Source organism: Brachyhypopomus gauderio, chromosome 2, assembly GCF_052324685.1.
Source record: "Brachyhypopomus gauderio isolate BG-103 chromosome 2, BGAUD_0.2, whole genome shotgun sequence".
In the NCBI taxonomy this organism is placed as follows: domain Eukaryota; kingdom Metazoa; phylum Chordata; class Actinopteri; order Gymnotiformes; family Hypopomidae; genus Brachyhypopomus; species Brachyhypopomus gauderio.
In genome coordinates this window covers 16,642,077-16,659,306 of record NC_135212.1, presented here as the reverse complement: position 1 = coordinate 16,659,306, position 17,230 = coordinate 16,642,077, and the positions used below count along the sequence as shown (strand labels likewise).

The following is a 17,230-nucleotide window of genomic DNA, read 5'->3' as shown; positions in this document are numbered from 1 at the left end:
TCACCTCCCTCAACACAGAGCACAGCATAGCACATTCATTCTCCATCACTAAGGGGATGAACCAGAAGTTTGCATGTGTATGGTGTAAATGTAGCCTCCTGAATATGCAGAAATAACCTCTATATTTGTGAATATTCATGTATATGTGAGATTTCTGACAGACCTTTACAGCAGACTACAAACTGAACACTCAAACACATTGTAGTAGTGTTTCCAATTGTCACATCTCACAAAGGCTAATCATCTGATATTTGTGTGTAGAATTTGGATGCAATAATATGGTTTTGGCAAGAGTTGCAAGTGTTTGCTTTTTCCAAAAGTGTGAGATGTTTTGCCTGTTGTATGTGTGGCATTGGCTGCTATGTGTTACGTTTTGACAAAAAGAGACACGCTTTCAGAAATCGGGTCTTAGCGTCTGCAGAAAACCGTAAAAGGCTCATACTTTTATCGGTTCTGGTGCGCATGCGCAAACTGAACACGAGGCGGTTTTCTTTCACCATGGTAACTATGTGGACAAATATCTTTCAACGGAAAATGAGACTGAAACGACTCCACATACGATATTATCCGCCAGGTACGACGTTATAACAGCAGATTTGAATATAACAAAAACTTTTTATAGTATCCTATGTCATTTTTCTAACGAATGTGTGACGAGTGTCAGACTCGAAGGTTCGTAAACTGGCCAGGTTGGTTGTTAATTTAGGTTAGCTAATTTAAAATAGCCATCTTCATAACCAACTTAGCTATCTTCATAACTCAGATAACCTTAGGTTAGGTTAGCTAGCTCGAACTAGATAGACAAGTTAACTTCAAAAACTTGCTGTCTTGAGCTTTTCTTAGTTTGTCACAGGTTCTTGCGCTGTTTTTGTAAACATGCATTACTAAACTGACTCGTCTGTCCGCAGGAATAATCCTCGACTATGAGAAAGGAGGGCAGCTGAGAACGAGGTCCATCGACCTTCTGGACTTGAGCCCACAGTGAGCTGTTGTTTCTCAGGAGTTGCTTACATGCTCACTGGGTTTACATTCCAGATTACTACCAGCCAACATTTTGTTTTATGCTAGAGCTCAAACTTGAGAGATGTTCAGACTAAATATGCTCCAACTTAAGACTGTCTACCTTTCTCGCTCACTTCAGGACTGACGTGAACGATCTGCTCATGGAGATCAGAAGAGCAGAGCCGCTGGTCACAGAGTCGCGCACGGAGCAGGTGAAGGTGCTGATCCAACGACTACAGGACAAACTCAGTCAGCCGGACCAGCGCAAGTTCTGCCTGTTCAAGGTAAACCTGGACATGCCTGCGGTATCCCAGTCTTTAGAAAGGGTTTAAAATATCTTTAAATATATATTAGTCTTAAAAATCTAAAATAATTTATTTTTATATTTTACTTTTTACAAGCGTTTTTAAAAATCATTTTCAGGTTGCTAATTAAAATTCCAGAGTGTTTTTTGGCAGGTTAGGGGATAATTAACAGTACCTCTACTGTTATGCTGTTGAAGTCCTGTAATATTACATGGATGCTGATTACTATTACTGCCACTATTTTATTACAAAATTCATTTAAAAACTGGCCTGTTTCATTTCCAGTTTATTCAAAGTCTGTTTCAGCTTCTGTTAGTTGCCAGAAATTGTGTGTCCACTGTCTGGTAAAGGTTGCTGATTTCAGAATTTTGTGCAATTATGTCTAAGGAAGGAGACAGTTACAAGACAGTAAGGACTAGACTAGAACTAGAACAGTGGCTTTTGTGCAATGCCATTTTCAAAACAGGAAGAGTAAGATAATATATATACATTTTAAAATAGTTGTTATATGGAATATAAAAGGAACCCTGAATATACAGTATTTATATGGAAACCAAAGCTGCCAGTAGATGTAGATGAAGCGATGCTGCCATGTCAGTCCATCCTATACACAGAGACTCCCACATCTACAGTGGAGTGGCTACTTGGACTAATGTTAATATATGTTGTTAACATAATGTTAACATAAAGCATGGACAGGTTACTAGTTTGGTCCCCAAATAGAGGATGGGTTCCCTCTTGAGTCTTGGTCCTCTTCCTTAATCTCAGAGAGATTTTATACAACTAAATTGTGGGCACTCATGGCCTGGCGGTTAGGGAACAGGTCTTGTGACTGGAGGGTCGTGGGTTTGATTCCCAGACCTGAGGCCATGACTGAGGTGCCCCTGAGCAAGGCCCTAACCTTCAATTGTTCACTTGTATTTAAAAAATCTGATAAAAATATAAGTCGCTCTGGATAAGGGCGTCTGCCAAATACCGTAAATGTAAATGTAAAATTGAACCCATACAATTTTAAAGCTGCTTTGTGACAACATGTATAGTAAAAAGTGCTGTATAAATGAACATTTCTTGCACTTAGGGCTGAGGTCCTCTTTGCCTATCTGTGAGGGGTATATTAGTTGACTTGGTGATTTAAGGGTGCTGAGTAAAAAACAAAACACTGTTGAAATTTAACCTTTATAACTTAGCTGCATTTGATTTATTATAGGAATGTTATTTTAATAAAATGATTCAAGTTGCAAATAAATTGGGTGATGCTAATTTATTGAAGACTCTGCTTTTTGCTTGTAGCATATGATCTATCCTTTGTGATATTGCAGTCTTGGGTGCTCACTAAGTATTGTTCAGAACAATAATTACAATGAATCATGTGGAATATAAACCTTAGAACCGGGTTGGGGTGTGGGGGTAATCTATTTGTACGTAACCACTAGATGGCAGCAGGTGGTAGAGTTTATTCATCTTCTGGTTTCTTAGCACGTCAAGTATGCACTAATTATGTATGGAAATTACACAGTCAAGCTTATAGACCTGTGATGAATTAATGCCTCTAATGGCACTTCTCACCATGCTCCCTATGTCCCTTCCTCCCTCTTCTTTCTTCACTCTCTCATCTCATCTTCCCTCTTCTCTCTCTCTTTACTCACTCACTCACTCACTCACTCACTCTTCTCCCTCCCTTTTTTAGGTGCTTCAGGCTCACATTCTGCCTCTGACGAATGTTGCCTTTAATAAATCAGGGTCGAGGTGAGCTTATCTGACATACTCAGGTTGTCCTCTCTCCTTATCTCTTCCCTTCTTTTACTCATCTCTCCTTCTGTCTTTGCAGTTTCATAACTGGGAGCTATGACAGGACGTGTAAAGTATGGGACACAGCATTGGGTGAGGAACTGCACACGCTGGAGGGCCACAGGAATGTTGTCTACGTCATTACATTCAACAACCCCTATGGGTAATGAAACCTCCTCAGAAATCTCCAAAGTGGGGCTTATGAGTGCTACAACTATCTTAAGGTTTTGTCCTATCATTGGGAGACCTTGTGTGATGCTGTGTTCTTTGCGTGCAAAGAGAGGCATACTTCCTCTCTCTCTGACCGTCAAAGCAATGCAAGCCAATCACGTGTGTACACAAGGTCACTTATGCAAACTTGGGCAGTTAGCACTCTCCTCCAAGCGTGTTTAATTAACTATGCTGCCATGGGATCAGCAGCTCAAAAAACATGCAGTGAGTAGCTTCATATGTTTCAGAAGAAGCATGTGCCATCTCCCTACCAGGATGGAAGCTGTCCTAAGATTAGTCAGATGGAGGAAAGGGGGTGAGAATTGGAAATGGCCTAATTAGGAGAAAGTTAAAAATGAGCATTAAATATTTCAGAGAATCTATACTTACATTTATTTATACATACTTCTGGTATTAGTTTTTTGTAGACAATAAGACCCAATTTCTGAAAGTATGTCTCCTTTTGTCAAAACTTAACACACAGCAGACAATGCCACACACAACATGCAAAACATCTCACACTTTTGGAAAAAGCAAGCACTTCAACCAAAACTCTTTCAACTCTTGCCGAAACCATATTTTTGCATCCAAACTATACACACAAATATCAGATGAACAGCCTTTCCCATATTACAACCACGCACTGTTGTGACAAATGGAAAACACTACCATGTGTTTTTAGTGTGTAGTCTACTCTAAAAGTATATCAAAGTTCACAAATATACAGGTTTTTATGCACATTCATAAACACTATGAAGTAAAACATAAAGAGGATGGTTAATTTTCTTTTTGTTTGAGTTGTACACATGGATAACAAAAAATCTTTGTAACTTTAGCATACAAATGAATGACTTATCCAGCCCTGGAATGCTCCCTCACCAATGTCCCCACAAGCTTCCTCCATCGTTTGGAGAAGTGGTATGTGATGGTGGGGTTGGCGATCATAAACTTTCCACCTCCATGCCGAAAAAAAACTTCTCAATAGGATTGAGGAAAGGTGAGTATTGTGGGAGGTGAAGCACATCAAATTGTAGATGTTCAGTGAACCAGTGTTGTACTTGTGCAGCATGGTGGAAACTTACATTGTCGTAGATGACAACAAACCTGGACTGTCCTGGTCCATCTCCCTGGTGATGTGGAATGAGTATGTTGTTTAGTGTATTGAGAAGGGTGATGATGTGGGCGGTGTTGTAGGGACCAAGAGTGGCATGATGAACAACACTGTAGGGGTTTCACCTACTAATCCTTTAAAGTAGACATAATGTGTTTTACCGTAATTATTAATCAGTCTCATATTCAAATTATACCAGAACCACAACATTTAGTTCTCAACTAAAGGTAATTAATGGTTTTGTGTATGAAGGATTTAACTGTGAATTCTTTGGAGGTTTTGGCAACAACCACTTTTGAATGATATCAACACAGACAATAAACTTATAAACACATTTATTTACAACCAACTATTCTAAAACACAAACAGGATCACCAAGGATCAGTATATTTACAGTGAAGACTCTGCATCTAGTGTGTGAATGTGTAGAAGAGGGAGGAGAGTAAGTGTGTGTGTGTGCGTGTTTGTACGGGCGTGCGTGTTTGAGGAGGCGGGAGTTGTAGTCTCAGTTCTCCTATGGAGACCAAAGCAACTAAAATTACACCGACTTCAAATAGTAGAGCAGCGTGGCTGTATGTTAATGAGCTCAGCTGGTTTATTCTAATGTGGTCAGAACAAAGGGTAATGGCGCTGGCTAAATATCTAAAAATTAATGTGGTCTGAGCCAGGGGAAGACTATCAGTTATCAATCAGACAGACAGAGATTGCACGCACAGCAAAGATAACTTGGTATGAGTAAATCTTGATGTAGATTATGTAAATAAAGTTAAACACACTGAGAATGTCCTAAGACTAACCTAACTGTGCGTTCACACCGAAATCGATAAAATCGCTCTCCGTCGCCGAGTCGCCAGCATCGCGGCGCGTGGGGGCGTGTCCAACATCACACCTGCATGCAGCACGTGACAGATATGCAAATCACGTTTTTAAAGCAGGACGCAGTATTTATTTTAATCTATTGATTACAGGACACACGATTATAAAGGAGTGCGTGTATAAAACATAGTGTGTGTATAAAACACATATAGTATATAAACCTAAAATGTTTATGTATTTTTTTTACTTTTTACCCCAGACCCGAAGATCAAACAGGAATTTAAAAAATCATAACCAATAATAGGGTATACGCTAATTTATTGCAGATGTTTTTTAACAAATGAACAGTATTCCCTCCAAAAATAAACATTGTAAAGTGCGGGACATCCAGAGACAGCCACTATTAATCTCTCCTCCATTTTGCAATCGGAACAAATAATCAGTAGGAACCAAAGTCAGAGGTGCGGTTTCGGAGGAGGGTGCAAACATACTTTCTGATTGGTAGTTGCCGCCGCGCGTCACTGCTCATTTGCATAAAGTTGAGCCAAGCTCAACTTGTTCGCGTCGCTCGAATCGCTCACTTCGCGCCGCGTCGCTGGGTGTCGCTCACTCTCATTGAAAATGAATGACTTCCGGTCGCCGTGTCGCTCTCGTCGCTTTCGGTGTGAACGCACAGTAAGACTATTCATAGGGTCTAGAGCCGGGGCCTTAGGATGTACAACAGGTGTATCATCACCTGTGGAATGCTGACTAAGTTGGCTTTCCACAGTAACTAATGTAGAAGGTCTAGAGGTGCCAGACCTAGCTGCAAGGAGATCTTGTACTCTTGCATGGGCAAGCTCACTCTCCCTTTGGAGGCGGGCAGTTTCTGTTAAGCCCATGTGACGTTCACTTTCGGTGAGCATGTCATTCAGCGCATGAGTGGTCAGGTGAAGGTCGTGACGAAGGCTGTCAACCTCAGAACTGAACTTAGCAGTGTACTGTTTGAGGAGTCTATTTTCCTGACATAGAAGGAACATTTTAAAAACTATATCTGGCACGATAGGGGTTTCCTCAAAGGAGTCCTTTAGAGGTTTGTCAACTTCCTTTCTACCTGGTTCAAGCATCTGAAGGAGCTGAACAACCAAAGATAGACAAGAATTCTTAAGCAGTAAGCGTACCTACAGGGTAGTTAGAAAAAGGGGCAAAAACTGATTAAGCTAATGTGCCAGGACCCTGTGTCTGGCAAGTGTGGGCAGGTAAAGGGGTAATTACTTAAATAGATAAGCCAAATTGAAAACTGGGGTAAAAAATTGTGCAAACGTTGATTATGGTCCCTGAAACAAAACACTAGCACAATGGACAAAAGACTAACAGTGAAGCTATACAGTTTGATGAATGTGCTAATTATCCCAATACTTCTGCAGTACAGGGGAAATCAATGGAATAATAATAATAATAATAATCTTTATTTGTATAGCACCTTTCATACATACATGCAACTCAAACTGCTTTACAGAATAAATAAATAAAACATCTCTTTTGTCTCTTTTATCAGGAGCCTCTGAGCTCCTCAGGAAGAGAGTTCCAGAGCTTTGGGCCATAGTGGCTAAAAGCCCCCTCGCCAATCTTTAATCGGCTTTTAGGAATCACCAATAGATTACTGTTTGAAGACCTGAGAGACCTGACTGGAACATATCTAATCATCATTTCACTGAGGTAAAGAGGCGCAAGACCATGAAGACATTTAAAAACCATCATCATAACCTTAAAATCTATTCTAAAGCTGACAGGTAACCAGTGAGTTAAAAGTGCAGGTGTAATATGATCTCTCTTTCTCCTGCGGGTCAGAACCCTTGCAGCAGCGTTCTGAACTCGCTGTAGATGAGAAACAGAGCTCTTTGGAAGAGCAGATAGAACAGCATTGCGGAAGCATATATAGGTTGAATGCCACAACTTGGGGGACGCCACAAGTTATTCTTTGATATGTGGAGGAAGAGGTACTTAATGCAACATAGTAATCATGCACAGTTAGATACGATCTAAACCAGTCTAAAATCAAATCAAATCAAATTTTATTTATATAGCGCTTTTTACAACAGTTGTTGTCACAAAGCAACTTTACAAGTGTCCGAGTCAAAGCCCCCAGTGAGCAAGCCAAGGGCAACAGTGGCAAGGAAAAACTCCCTAAGGGCATGAGGAAGAAACCTTGAGAGGAACCAAGACTCAGGGGGGGGAGGAACCCATCCTCCTCTGGCCGACGCCGGTCACCATCACAACAATTTAAAGAGAGAAAAACAAAGAAAGGATTTGAGGGATAAAGTCCATCTTGGTGTGTATTTATATACACGAGTTCTTTATGTAATTCCTGTTCAGTCAACTGAGTTACTATGGAAGTAATCAGAGATTAAAAGAATTTAAAGTAAATATACTGATCTTCAGTTGATTGCTCAATGGATGTGAATAGTAGTAAAAATTAGAACAAGGTATCACTAACCTGCAAAGTTACCAAGGATTAGCTTTCCTATATAGGAAGACTCAGTAAGCGCTCCGACACCCTCTTCTGATGAATTTGGAGATCGTACTTTTCTAATGGCTTGAAAGCCTGGTATATGAAAATATGGTTGATATCGCACAAATATGGTTGAGCCAGAAATCTCCCTCATGCAGGGGAACCAATTATGTAGGGGTTTCACCTACTAATCCTTTAAAGTAGATATAATGTGTTTTACCTTAATTACTAATCAGTCTCATATTGTAATTATAACAGAACCAATGTTGCTGCAATGAATGTTGCTGAAAGTGATGTCAGTTATGATGTGCTGTTGTAATTGTCGTAAAAGTATACTGTTGTTTGATCTAACAATGTTCACAATGGCCTCTTCATGTTCTGCAGAAACATGATGTGAACGATTTTTCAGAATGAACTTAAATGTTGCTGTATGTTAGAGTAAACTAGACCACAGTAGTGGTATACACAGTTCAGGTCTGTGAGTTCAGTAGTGTGGTAGGTCTATTTACCTATTCTCAGGTCGAAAGGTCCGGATGATGCCTGCTACAGTGTAGCGGCCCAGAATCCCAAAATGGTCAACCAAATACCATATGGTCAACCAAAGTGGCCTGGATCTCATCCGTTTTTCGTGCTCTTCCTCTTCCTTGTCCTCTTCCTCATCCCCTCTGTGAAGTATTGGCCTCCGCTGTTGTGCAAACCAAGATTTGCAACTTGTGGTCACTTTATAGCGATCAAGCTCTGATAAAAATTTGTAAAAATTAGCTAGAAATGTTTTCACCTGTGAGGACTGAGTTTGGGTTTTGGTAGGTGGGTGTAGCAGTTTCATCGCAGTGTTTTCCAAAAGAAACACATGGTTTTCACTCTTGAATGTTGTGTCTTATGTGAAGAACTGTGTTTAATGTTTTGCTATTTCTAAATGAGTGTAAGGCAGAGAATGTGCTTAAGGTTTAGAGCACCAGGTCAATAGATAGGCTACATGGGTTGGTGGTTTCCAAAATTGTGCTACACGTACGACTTTTTGGGTCTTATCATCTGCAAAAAACTGTAAAAAGTGTTGATGCACAAAACTAATTAAGCAGTCATTGAAATAGAATCAGTGAAGTAGAGAAGTATGGTTCTACCCATATAAAACCATAACCATCCTCACTGTGTATTCCTAGCTCATCTGACAAGGCACGCACGGGAGTGAAACATTATTTCTGTGTGTCTCAAAATAAAAATGTATCAGACAGTCTGTCAATTCAGTAGGGCTTTTCAAATGTGCTATTTTACCGGTGAATAATTGAAATGTTACACTGATACTTTATCCAGTTCAGTTCACGATTTACATTTTCATCCACATTCCCAGCCCTTAAGAAACATATACATGTAATAAATTATTATTTATTCTTGTTTTCACAAGTCTAGATTGATCTAGATCCTCAAACCCCCTTTACAAACATTGTCACACACCTACATAGACAGTCTCTCACTCAGGTTTGGATAGCTCTAGGCTCTTCTACGGCTCTGCAGTGGTGAGAGTATTTGTCACTTTGAATCATAACAGTAGCCCATACTCTTTTACCTCTCTCTTCCTCTCTTATAGGGATAAGATAGCAACGGGCTCCTTTGATAAGACCTGCAAGTTATGGAGCGCTGAAACAGGGAAGTGCTTCTATACGTTCAGAGGGCACACAGCAGAAATCGTATGTTTGTTGTGTTTTGGTCCATTCTAAGAATGCCTTATGCTTTCTCCATTTCTCTATGAATATAAAGTTGCCTTGGTTCTGTGCGATCTTTAAAAACCCCAAATGTAAAATCTTTAGATAACATGTGTCATGTGTGTGTTTATCCCGCTCAGGTGTGCCTGAGCTTTAATCCCCAAAGTACCCTCGTTGCCACGGGTAGCATGGATACCACTGCTAAATTATGGAATGTGGAGAGTGGTGAGGAAGTTTCAACCCTGGCAGTGCGTATCTTTGTTCCTCTTCATCACTTCTTTATCTACAGTCTTTTCCGTCTGTCTGTCGCTCTCTGAGTCATTCTCTTGCATCAATCTACCTCTCACACAGCATAAGACCAGACATGCTTACATAAACCCACCACACATTTTAGTGTAATGTCTGACTAGAAAACATGTCAAGATAAAAATGCTAATTTTAGCACTAATATATCAGTGTTAGGGGTCCTATCTCCCACTCTCACAATTCCCCATAGACTAAATTTTTATATTATATTAAAATATTAAATGCTTTTTAAATCAGTCACTTCATCAACATCAAGCTTTCCCCCCATGTGTGTGGCATTCTCCTGTGTTTATACACATTGTGTTATGTTGCATGGGATGTGCTATGCTGTTTTTCCACTGTTTTGTTTTTCCATATTGTGATGCATTTTGTTTAGTTATTGTGGAATTGTGTTGCACGCACACACACACACACACACACACACACACACACACACACACGCACACACACGCACACACACAGAGTTTCCACAATCCATTTATCCAAAAGCCTACATATATATCTTGGTGTTTGTACTCAATTTGTACTAAGGTGAGAGGCATGAGAATCTGATGGAGAAGTGACTGTGTGTGTGTGTGTGTGTGTGTGTGTGTGTGTGTGTGTGTGTGTGTGTGTGTGTGTGTGTGTGTGTGTGTGTGTGTGTGTGTGTGTGTGTGTGTGTGTGTGTGTGTGTGTGGCAGACCATTACCCACCTTAACTATCCAATTATTCCCTGGCAAATCTAAATTAAGAATCTTCAAACCAGAAGTATCTCTTCATGGTGATGGAAATTACAATTTTCTCAATTTTTCTTTCCTATAGAGCAAAAAATGTAACATCCATTTTATGATTTCATCAAAGAATTATTCATTTTCATATCTCTGCCTTTACCCACTGGTCTCTCTCTCTCTCTCTCTCTTTCTCTCTCTCTCTCTCTCTCTCTCTCTCTCTCTCTCTCTCTCTCTCTCTCTCTCTCTCTCATCCCCTGTCTCTCTTGCAGGGTCACTCTGCTGAGATAATTTCTCTCTCCTTCAACACGGTAGGGAATGTTTTGGTCACAGGCTCCTTCGACCACACAGTCATCCTGTGGGATATGCCTTCAGGCAGGTCTGTAATTAAACTCTAGCAGTTGAGTTATCATTGATTTATCTGTCATGCTTAATTGATTGCACAACAAAGAATATTATTTACTCAAAACTACTGCTCCTGTTTCCACATCTTTCCCGTGCTACTTTTCAGTATTTCTGTAGGCTGTTGTTATGCTGAGAGCTTGTTTGTGGGCATGTGTGTATCTGCAGGAGGAAACACACACTCATAGGGCACAAGGGAGAGATCAGCAGTGTGCAGTTCAACTGGGACTGTTCCCTCATCGTCACGGCCTCTTTGGACAGGAGCTGCAAGGTCTCACTGCAGTGTGTTTATGTCACAGACACACGCACTCACACACACTCACACACACACACACACACACACACACACACACACACACACACACACACACACACACACACACACACACACACACACACACACACACACACACACAGGTCAGCCATTTGTCTGTGATTAATATTGTAGAAAAATGTATCTGAATAAGGAACTTTCCCTCAGTCTCCTTGTCTCTCTATTCACATTGTCTTTAATGACTCATAACTCTTAATTATTCTGTTGACAGAGATGTTCCTCAAGGGAGAACAAAGTGAAACAGCTTATTGCTTCACTTTCTCACATAAAATGATTTATGTGTGTTCTGTTTACAATATGTATTGTTTTATAGACTTACTGGACGGTAGGTAATATGTGCTTGTGTGTTGCCATTAGAGTCTCTGTTTTTCTGTTTCTTGTGGTGAGTTTAGGTGTGGGATGCCGAGAGTGGTCAGTGTTTGTCAACTCTGACTGGGCATGATGATGAGGTGTTAGATGTTTGCTTTAACTACACTGGTCAGCTAATCGCCACAGCCTCAGCAGATGGTGAGAAGAGCTTCTGTTCCTTCTCATCAGCATCATGATCACTGTAATCTCCACCAGCATCAGCCATCATCATCAGCTATCATTCTCACACCAAACAGCCCCAGTTTCCTCCACATTAACACCATCGCTAACCACATGATCTCCAACCACATTGTCATCAGACACATCGCTACTAACCATACCGTCACTGATCACACCATTATCATTCCCTTAATCACCACCAGCCACATCATCACTACTGTCATCTCCACACCACTGATGCTTCTGTATATCTTCCTCTCATGTCACCTCCCCAGCTTGTGATCACGCAATCCTTCCCTGACTCCATTTCTCCTTCCCCTCTCTTTCTGCTTCCATGGTTTCTTTCTCTCTACCTGTGGTTCACTCCACTCCTCAGTCCTCCCCTCCCCTGCACTCTGGCCTTCCCTCGTTTCTGTTGACATTTTCTCTTCTCTCCTCTCTTATGTCCTCCAGGAAGGCAGTCCACACAGTTTCCACCTTGCACTGCTCATGCTCCACCAAACCACTCCTGCTGTTCCTCCCAATATAGCTACCGGTACTATTCTTACACAGACGTGTGTGTGTGTGTGTGTGTGTGTGTGTATGTGTGTGTGTGTGTGTGTTGGTGTGCATGTGTGTTTAGGTACATCAAGGGTGTTTAATGCACATACATACCAGTGTGTGTGTAAGCTGGAAGGCCATGAAGGAGAAATTTCTAAGGTGAGTGTGTAGTGTCTTGTTCTCTTATGCACACACACACACACACACACACACACACACACACACACAGTCAAATGTACCCAAAGACAAGAAAGAAAAGCCATCATTGACCTTTCTGCTCTTTAATCTATTATGATATATTATTTTCAGTGATGCCATCTTTTTCCTGATCAAGTCTCCATATTTCTGCCTCTCCTTTCCTCTTCCACTCATTTCCTGTCATTTCTGACTGTTATTTAGTGACTTCTTTTTTATCTCTCCCTGTCTATCTCCCTGTGATTTTCACTCATTCCTTTCTACTGACATTTCCTTCTCATTCCTATCGGCATACCAACGTCATCTCTTCTTTTATTTTGACTCAACAAATGTCATCTTCTTTCTTTCTCTCCTCATCCATTACTCTCAGTTCCTCCCCCTCACTCTCTCCTTTTTCTGCCTTTTTTATTGTCATGGAAGGCAGTATATTTCCATTTCCTGTTTAAAGGTTATAATTCAAACACACACAGACTTGAGGTCTGAAGTTTTTATCAGAGATCCAAGCAAAGGACTACATCAGCAAGGGACTCTCCATCACTCCAACTCCAGAGTGTGTGTGCTCAGACTGACATTGGTCACACACAGTTCAACACACACACACACACACACACACACACACACACACACACACACACACTATACTGACTTGCATCAATGCCATGTTCTCTCTCTTTTAGCCATATTTAATTTACATGCTGTGAAATTCAGTGTGGATAGAGACATCCTGCATGTCTTCTGGCCCTTTGGTCATCGTGCTGTAAAGCATGCTCTCTCTCTCTCCTTCTCTCTCTCTCAGGTGTGCTTTAACCCCCAAGGGACGTGCGTGTTAACGGCGAGTGCTGACAGGACGGCACGCGTGTGGTGTGTGAGCTCTGGCTCCTGTCTACTGGTGCTGGAGGGACACACTGATGAGATCTTCACCTGTGCCTTCAACTATGAAGGAGACACCATCATTACAGGCACTTACACATGTGCCCACACACACACACACACACACACACACACACACACAAACACACACAGGGGCGCAGATGGCACTGGGGACGGGGGGGACATGTCCCCTCCAGATTTATATTGACCTCATCCGAAATGTAGCATCTACAAGCATATATATTATATTGTACAGCTTGGTCCCCCTCACTTCAGAATTTCCATCTGCACCCCTGCACACACACACACACACACACTCTCAACCATAGTGTGGCTGATATATGTCTGACACTTATAAGCGAAGCTCATGATACAGGCTTAGATGACAGTAATGCATGACTGAAGATTTCATGTGTTGTTTTTCATGTTTATAAAATGCCATATACACACAAACATATGCAATACTCTCAAAGGCCAGTAAAGGGAAGTGTGGTCATTCCTCCCTCTGCAGGCAGTAAGGACAACACCTGTCGGATCTGGCGCTGAGCTGCTCAACATGGAAGAGTGTTTGGCATTCTGCTGAAGCTGGCAACATTCGGAGGAAAATCTTAGTGCTAAAACATACATACATACACATGGCCCTGGCCTCCATTCTGTAGATAGAACAGCCATTGTGCAGTATTGCATCCTGATGAGTGTGGTTACCTAAAGCTACTGCACTAGCTTAGCCTTCCCTGCTGGGATCCTGCTTTCCTGTCTGCAGTTGTATGCAACAAGGCTGTTGAGCATGTGCCGTTTGCAAGCTTAAGACTGCTTCTGTTAGACTCTCTCCAGACGATTTCTCTGTCCTACATGTGGTGAGTACGTTAGGACTGTGCAGTTGAACAGAAATACTGACATCAAATATATGTCATATAAGGTTGTATAACAAACAGATTATGAAACAACTTGTGGAACATAGCTGATTTTCAAAGGAACTGCCTTCTCAATGAATTAAAAATCTTGGAAAGAAATGTAAATCGTTGAATGTTGTAGATATTTTCTATATTAGTGAGCTTTCACAACACTTCTGTATGTCCAACAGGTTCTTCAATATGTCTAAATATATCTGTTTAAGAATTAGGGAATTATTTTAGCATTTTAGCATTCAGCATTTAGTCTATGGTCTGTCAAATATGTCCATACATTTCCTAAATAACCATTAACATTGAAGTCACTTTCCATGTTTTTTATTGATTTTCAAAAGATAAATACATTCAGTTTTACAATCACAGATTGGACGGTTGTGTGCTTTCTATAATGATATTAAAACATATATTTTACTATTATTACATGACTATGCAGAGAAATGCTTTACACACCATATTTCACATTAGCAAATTTACATGACAAAAAGTGTATTGGTACCATACTTTTAGACATACTCTAACCCAGTCGTTCTCAAACTTTTTCTATCATTCCCCACCTCAGAAGAACCCTAGCAGACATTTTAAACATCTGGGGCTTATGAAAACCGAACAGGCATTAAAACGACAGGCTTAAAAAGGTTCATTTCTTCCAATTGCTTGTGCCCCACCTGCAATACACATGCGCCCCACTAGTGGGGCACGCCCCACACTTTTAGAAACGCTATTCTAACCACACTCTAACCATACTTTTAGCAGACTTGTACTACAGATCATTGATAACTCAGTGTCTCTCTGCAACTGATAGACTAAGAACAGGGGCTTCCCACTCACAGCACAATGGTGCTGTAGTTCTAAAGCTTTTATTCATCTATTTACATATAGCCAAAATAAAGCCTTTAATTTTCAGTAACATGAAACTTTACCACAGAATTTAATCTCAAAGTTATAATAAAAAGAAAGTGGATGTGTTTGCAAAAGTCAATTTTATCAGGAGCAAGAAAAGTACATATTTCTCTGTGATATGTAAACTGGGGAGTTTTATTAATGATAACCAATTAATAAGCCATCACATTTTATAACTTCATAACCATGTAACCGTTGCTTCCATATCTGCTCCTTTGATACAAAATCACAAAGTACATTTGAAAGTTGTTAATCGTGCCATATAAATTTTCTGGCTACAAAATATCAAGGCTAAGTGGCTGTCTGTAACATTGTCTCTCCTATTGGAGCAGTTAATTGGTCATGTCTTCTTGACTACAGGGCTGATTGGCCGTGCGTATAAAGACAAAGGAACATGCTGATTCTTAAAGGGTAAAATCCTCTAGACACATCTCTGGAGGGCATGTCTCTGCTGAGCATGGTCATGACTTCCTATATCCCCATAACTGCTATAAGAATGCATTTATGGTGCCAATGTGACTAGCATGATCTCTGGAGTTCCACCCTACTCCAAAGTTTAGCTACAACTCTAACATGCACAGCTGTAATACACAGGTAAAAGCCTTAGATGTATTGATTAGGTAAACCAAACAAGTTACCCATACCCAGGCAGGTAAGGTAGGGCAGGTCGGGACTGGGATGGGACCCCAGTGTAAGCGCAGTAGTGAGGAAAGGCAGTCAGGGCAGTAGGGCTCCACTGGCATACAGTGTTTAATAATGAAATGCATTGTGAATTGAGGGATGTAGCAGAGCTTTCTGCATCGTTGTGTAATGAACTGCATTGCAGAGTGAGGGAGAGGCAGAAATTTCTCACAAGTGTAAATGTGCCATATTTTGTCAATTGTGATTTTTCACCGCAAAATTGAACCCACGACCCTCCAGTCACAAGACCAGTTCCCTACCACTAGGCCATGACTGCGCTGCATGTAAAGATGTGCATTGTAAGGTACTGGATAGAATGGGGCAGGGGTGGAGCTGTCGGTGGTGTTTATACAGTACGGTAGGGAATGTGTGCGCAGGGGCGGAGCTATTGGTGGTGTTTAGTAACTACGGTATGGAATGTGTGCGCAGGGGTGGAGTTGTCGGTGGTGTTTAGTAACAGTACAGTAGGGAATCGGTGCGCAGGGGCGGAGCTGTCGATGGTGTTTAGTAACAGTATGGTAGGGAATGGGTGTACAGGGGCGGAGCTGTCGGTGGTGTTTAGTAACGGTATGGTAGGGAATGGGTGTGCAAGGGCGGAGCTGTCGGTGGTATTTAGTAACAGTACGGTAGGGAATGGATGTGCAGGGGCGGAGCTGTCAGTGGTGTTTAGTAACTACGGTAGGGAATGGATGTGCAGGGGCGGAGCTGTCAGTGGTGTTTAGTAACAGTACGGTAGGGAATGGGTGTACAGGGGCGGAGCTGTCAGTGGTGTTTAGTAACTACGGTAGGGAATGGGTGTACAGGGGTGGAGCTGTCAGTGGTGTTTAGTAACAGTACGGTAGGGAATGGGTGTACAGGGGCGGAGCTGTCAGTGGTGTTTAGTAACTACGGTAGGGAATGGGTGCACAGGGGTGGAGCTGTCAGTGGTGTTTAGTAACAGTACGGTAGGGAATGGGTGCGCAGGGGCGGAGCTCTGAGCAGGGTTCAGAAATGAAGTGCAGCCTATAGGCAGGAAAGTAATGCTGAGGGTAGTGGATTTAAACAGCATTTAGATATGTAGACCTCTGCTAGCCAGGCTATAGCCTCTATGTGTGTGTGTGTGTGTGTGTGTGTGTGTGTGTGTGTGTGTGTGTGTGTGTGTGTGTGTGTGTGTGTGTGTGTGTGTGTGTGTGTGTGTGTGTGTGTGTGAGTGTGAGCATGACTGCGTGTACACTTTAACGCTGTGTCTTGAGGAGCCAGTCAAAGAGACTGGGGGCCGGTGCACCTACTTGCTGCTCAGTTTGGTGAAGCTGATAGAACTGAGCCACAAGGCTGAACAGATCTCCCACATGCCAGGACCTCTGAGCAGCCAGATGCACCACTTTCTGGAACTGGAACAAACACACTCACATGCATGTCTTGTCATCATTGGAAATCACATTTTTAGAAATATC

The 17,230-nt window shown here is 41.5% G+C and overlaps 2 protein-coding genes across 7 annotated transcripts in view; one reads left to right on the top strand and one right to left on the bottom strand.

Annotated features, from left to right (window-relative positions):
• The first annotated feature begins 471 nt into the window (after positions 1 to 471).
• On the top strand, positions 472 to 14,536 carry daw1 (dynein assembly factor with WDR repeat domains 1). Its single transcript, XM_076988812.1, has 13 exons — positions 472 to 574; positions 909 to 981; positions 1,142 to 1,286; positions 2,995 to 3,053; positions 3,136 to 3,258; positions 9,309 to 9,408; positions 9,564 to 9,671; positions 10,709 to 10,815; positions 11,007 to 11,109; positions 11,565 to 11,679; positions 12,323 to 12,399; positions 13,232 to 13,394; positions 13,817 to 14,536. The coding sequence occupies exons 1-13, from the start codon at positions 499 to 501 to the stop codon at positions 13,849 to 13,851; spliced, it is 1,284 nt and encodes a 427-aa protein (XP_076844927.1). The 5' UTR covers positions 472 to 498; the 3' UTR covers positions 13,852 to 14,536.
• The window catches only part of sphkap (SPHK1 interactor, AKAP domain containing), a 66,190-nt gene continuing 63,478 nt past the window's right edge, over positions 14,519 to 17,230 (bottom strand). For all 6 annotated transcript variants that reach the window (XM_076988804.1, XM_076988807.1, XM_076988810.1 and 3 more), the window contains one exon: positions 14,519 to 17,167. In XM_076988804.1, coding sequence (XP_076844919.1) covers positions 17,012 to 17,167 — 156 coding nt within the window. In that variant the 3' untranslated portion in view covers positions 14,519 to 17,011. The remainder of the gene's footprint in view (positions 17,168 to 17,230) is intronic.